At 37.7% G+C, this 5,156-nt stretch overlaps 1 protein-coding gene across 1 annotated transcript; it reads left to right on the forward strand.

Annotated features, from left to right (window-relative positions):
• The first annotated feature begins 327 nt into the window (after positions 1-327).
• On the forward strand, positions 328-1,740 carry LOC128194944 (uncharacterized). The gene has a single exon (XM_052871539.1). The coding sequence runs from the start codon at positions 328-330 to the stop codon at positions 1,738-1,740; it is 1,413 nt and encodes a 470-aa protein (XP_052727499.1).
• Positions 1,741-5,156: the final 3,416 nt, after the last annotated feature.

Here is a 5,156-nt window from a genome sequence, read left to right on the forward strand (position 1 = left end):
CCTTAATTGCTGCGAGAAACTGATCAGACAAATGAAGAATGTGATGACTAAAGCCTGCGATGGTTGACCAAGAATTTCTATGTCTAGCATTTTGGGGATTTCAGAATGATGAACCACCTTATTGACTCTGTTTCGTGTTAATTTCCAAAATTATACCGGGGCAAATATTTTCACAGCTTTATAGTTTCTGACTAGAGAATTTGAACTTTGTTTTCTTTTCTTTTCCTTTTTTTTTTTTTTTTTTTTTCTTTTTCTTAATTTGTTTCACAAAAAATATACAGCTAAACGTCTAAGACACCCTAAAGGACACGAACCAGTGGCAAAATCATGGAGAACCAAGTAGAAGTTCAAGAGGGAATAGAAGCCGATATCCAACAGCTGAAAGGACAAATCAGTCGAATCTTAGAAGCCCTGAATGCCTTACAAATCCCCGGAGATCCATCCGCACAAAGACTACAACAAGAAGTTCCGGAAGCACAAACTTTCCCTTCCCATCGTCTTCCCCCGAATTATACTCCACCTTTAGGAGTAGACTTGGGCCATCTTGGCACTCAAAAGGCCGAAGATAATGCAGTTGAAGTAGAAGACGAGCCTGGGGCCACCACTTTCACAATTCCTGGGCAGATTATCCGACCAGATATTGAAAGCATGATGATGAAAAAACAACCTAAGACGAAGTCTCCATCTTGTGTCATTACACCAGGAGATTTTAAAGATGATAAGAGCAGATTAGAAGTCCTTGAGAAGAGGTTGAGAGCCATAGAGGGTGAAGGAAGTTTTGAATTTGAAGATGCTAAAAAACTGTGTTTAGTTCATGATGTGGTGATACCTCCAAGGTTCAGGATGCCAGAATTTGAGAAATATCGGGGAAATACTTGCCCGAGGGGCCATATAACTATGTACTGCAGGAAAATGGCAGCTTATGTCCACGATGAAAAACTCTTGATTCATTTCTTCCAAGAAAGTTTAACTGGCATGGCTCTAACTTGGTACATGCGTTTGGAATCGACTCACATCTACTCATGGAAAGATCTGGTTAACGCATTTCTAAAGCAGTATGAATATAATAAATATCTAACACCTGACAGATTACAACTGCAAAACGTAGTGAAGAAAGAGTCTGAATCATTCAGAGAATATGCCCAAAGGTGGAGAGAAATTGCTGCTCAAGTAGAACCGCCTCTGAGCGACAAGGAGATGACTATCATATTTTTGAATACTCTGCAAACCCCATTTTATGAACACATGATAGGCAGCATTTCCTTAAGTTTTACTGACATAGTAGTAATTGGAGAGAGGGTTGAGAGTGGCATAAGAAGTGGAAAAATTGCACTAGGCCCAGAGCTAGTAGCCAGTCTAAACGGGTATGGTCTTAGACATGAGAAAGGTAAGAAGCGAAGAGCTAATTCCCATTTTACTGCCTATCCTCAAATGTCACATTCCTATGGGTCTAGTCGAGCCACTGAACGAAGAAATTACAATCGTGATGAGAGGGTCGCCAATTTCACTCCTATCCCCATGACCTATACGGAGTTACTACCAGATCTTCTCCATAGAAACCTCATGAAGATTTGTCCAACTAGGCCTATACGACCTCCGTACCCAAAGAACTATGACGTAAATGCCAGGTGTGATTATCATGCAGGAGCGTGTGGACATTCAACTGAGGCATGCAAGGCTCTAAAGCATAAAGTGCAATTTTTGATCGATTCAGGATGTTTAAAGTTTGAAGAAATGTAATCTAGCACTCCGGCAAGGCGTGAGTTCACCTCTACAAATGCCATGGACGAGTGAAGAGGACTCTCGGATTATTTGGAAAGCATAAGTTATTGTAAAAGTTGGAACTGATGTTGTTTTGCTCGAGCTTTAATTTGTCTCACTATGAGGTTTACGCTCATTGATATCACGCTTTCATCCATGAATTTTTAATGTGAACTTTCATTACTTGGTATCTCCAAGGTTTACTGGAAATCATGTCCTAATAGGGTGTCACCAATAAAAAAAAATAATGATAAATAAATAAAATAAAAAAAAAACAGGGGGTTTGTCGAAATTCGAATTGTGCAAATTTGTTTACGAGTTCTTTGTTCTTCTCTTCCCATTTCTTTGTCTCATATGCATAATGGTTTCAAAATTGTGTTCTTCATGCTCATGGCGTTCATTTCATTCGAAGTCTTTTTTTTTTCTTTTTTTTCGTATTTTCTTTGTAAATAATTTTATTTTCTTTTGAACCCAGTTTTCCATCATTTTGTTTAAATTAGAAATTTTGTTTAGACTGAAATCAAAGAAAAACCATAAAAATCCATTTTATTTCATCATTCAGGCAAGATTTACAGTAAGGTCGGAAAGATGATTTTGAACAAGGTATCATTTTGAATACACTCATACGATCTTAACATTAAAATAAAAATGCATGAAAAAGAAAGAAGCATAAATAACAAAAAAAAAGAAGTGCAAGGTCACAAATTCAAATAAAAAACAAAAAAATAAAGAAGATAACAAAAGCAAATAAATCGTGTTCAGGGTTCGATCACTGGTGATCGTTAAGTTACAGACCATGAAAAAAATAAAATCAAAATGAAATTTAGCGAAAGTATTCCCGGGCTGGTTGCGGTGGTCTAAGGGAGAGCTCCGTCGAGGGAGCTCTGGTGCGGAATGTGAGAAGCGTGGGTGGAGGGATTTGTCGTGTGTCCCTATCGTCGTCAATGATGATCGGAACGGGGAACAAGTTCAGCAGCCTCGGCGCCCTCATGATCACCCAGTCGTATTCTTTCCAAAAAAAAACAAGAAAATTCGTGTCAATAATAAAAAAAAAAAAAGATGGAGGTGATCAGGATACTTACCATACATGTATAGCGGCAGTTGTGAAAACTGAGTGCCAGTGGGGTCTATCTCCGCTTGCCAGCGCCTGACCCGATTGCCGTGGTTGTTAAACCAGCAGTGCACATTGTATTCAGTGGCATCTGCGAAAACCCTTAGTCGAGACGCAATCTCGACAACTTGGGCTCTGCTGGGATGTGTGACCCCGTAATTGTAGATATGGGTCATCATTTTGACCTGATCGTCAGTAGGTCTCCACCGCTGACCGGTATATCTCTCCATCTCCATCTCGCTCATCTTTTTCTCTAAGTTTTCTAAAACAAAAAAAAAATATAAAAATAAAAAGAACAAAAATATAACAAAAGCATAAAACAAAAAGTTTTTTCAGTGTTTTCTTTGTGTGTTTTTGTTTCCTTTTAAGTTTATTTTGTCCAGTTAGTCTTTGTTATTTCAATGTCCGGTCTCGGATCTGTTTCACGGTCCTTGCAAGAGGGTCCTAAACGGATCTATGTCCTTTTGTCCTTGTCCATTTGTCCATGTTCGATTCATACAAATAAAATTCTCTTTTTAAGTTTTCTGATTTTATGGGGTACGTGGCGTTGTTCTACCCGATTGTCTCTGCCATACCTTCAATCGAAGGGAGATTAACGTCTGGTTTCCAGCCTATATACCCCTTAAGTTAAGACAGTTGTGTTTTTAAGTGTTTTAAGTTTTTTTTTAATTAAAAAAAAAAGAGAAAAGAGAAAAGAGGACTCAGAAAGAAAGGCAGAGAAAGGCGAGACAGAAATAAAAGCAGACAAAGCGGAAAGCAGAAGAAAAAGAAGAGCTTGCGGGAAAGGAAAGCAGAAAAGAAAAACATAAAGGGGAGAGGGGAAGTAAAGCAAAAATGGAAAGCGAAAGCAAGAAAGGAAGGCAGATGCAGAAAGCTAGAGAGTAAAAAAAAAATAAACCAGAAAGCGTAAAGAGAAAGAAAAGCAGAGAGAGGAAAGAAGGAAAGATCGGAAGAGCAGGAAAGGAAAGAGGATTTAGAGCTCAGAAGACTTACCTGGAAGTGGAACACACACAGAAGCTCCTCGGAAGACTCAGACGCCTTCGAAGGCACGCGGGGGCAGAGGCTCCTCGCAGAAATCCAGACGCTCAGAGAAGAGAGAAGAGGGAGAAAGAGAAGGATAGAGAGAGAGCGAGATCGGGAAAATATCGCTCGACCCCGAAGGGATACCCGCTTTATAGCTGAGCAAATCCACTGTGGCTACAGTTCCGGTCGCTGCAACCGTCTGGTGTCGGTCTGATCTTTCTGAGTTAAAAAAAAAAAAAAATTTTGAAAATCTGAAAACGGGTAGGGTTTTGTTGGGTCGATCCGGCCCAATTCAAGACTTCTTGGATGACCCGATTTCACACCAAAAAAATATTAAAACAAAAAAATCAAAAATATGATAAATGGAAATTTTTCCAAAAAAAATATATAATTGGAGTGATGTAAAATTTGAAGTGTTCAAAATTGTTTTTTCAGTTCCATGACAAAGGACATTTTTCAGGTGCATTGGGCCTCATTACCATGTTAGCCTTCTTTGAACCCATTTCTTTCTGAAATATAAATTTGAGTGAAGAATTATTTTGGCATGTTTGTAATTTTACATCACACCATTTTATTTGATTTTTTTATTCCTTCTTCTTCTACATTTTGAATAAATCAAAAATATTAAAAAAAAAAGAACAGTGCTCGAGCCCATTAGGCCCAATGGCCTTCATGGTTTTCTCTCGAGTATACTTCTTTTGAAAATATGTCAAAAATATTTTGTTTTCACATTTTTGCTGTTGAATGATGTTTTGTACATTTGTTCAAATTGTCTTGTGTGATTTTCGTTGAATTTGTAGTAAAAGAAAAAAAGGAAAAAATCTGAGAATGAAAGATGAACAGTTTTTGAGCCCATTAGGCCCTTTCGGCATATGTGGTTTCTCTTGAACCAGTGCATCTGAATTTCTGAAAAATAAAAAATGCATGTTTATGTAGATTTTGTGTTTTCAATTCAAATTTTTCCCTTTTCATTTGTGAGGATAAGTATTTGTGCAATAAAAATAAAGTTAAGGAATTCAGATCCTTGTCTGAAGATTTTGTCATGGTTGTAACAAGAATAGTGTTGGACTCATTGAGTCTGGTGGTGTTGCAAAATTTTCTTTAGTTCAATCTTGTGAAATCTTCTCATAACAAAAAATGATGATTTTCTTTTAGCTTGTTCCATAAACTTTGAAAAATACAAAAAAAAATGTTTTCTTTGTCATCTTCTTGTGACAAGTTCACACAGCTCAGGTCATCTGATCCATTTGGGTCATTGTGC

This window comes from Vigna angularis, chromosome 1 (genome assembly GCF_016808095.1).
Source record: "Vigna angularis cultivar LongXiaoDou No.4 chromosome 1, ASM1680809v1, whole genome shotgun sequence".
NCBI lineage: Eukaryota > Viridiplantae > Streptophyta > Magnoliopsida > Fabales > Fabaceae > Vigna > Vigna angularis.

Bases quoted from the DNA above. Each gene is read 5' to 3' on its own strand.
- LOC128194944 (XM_052871539.1), top strand. From the start codon at position 328: ATGGAGAACCAAGTAGAAGTTCAAGAGGGAATAGAAGCCGATATCCAA.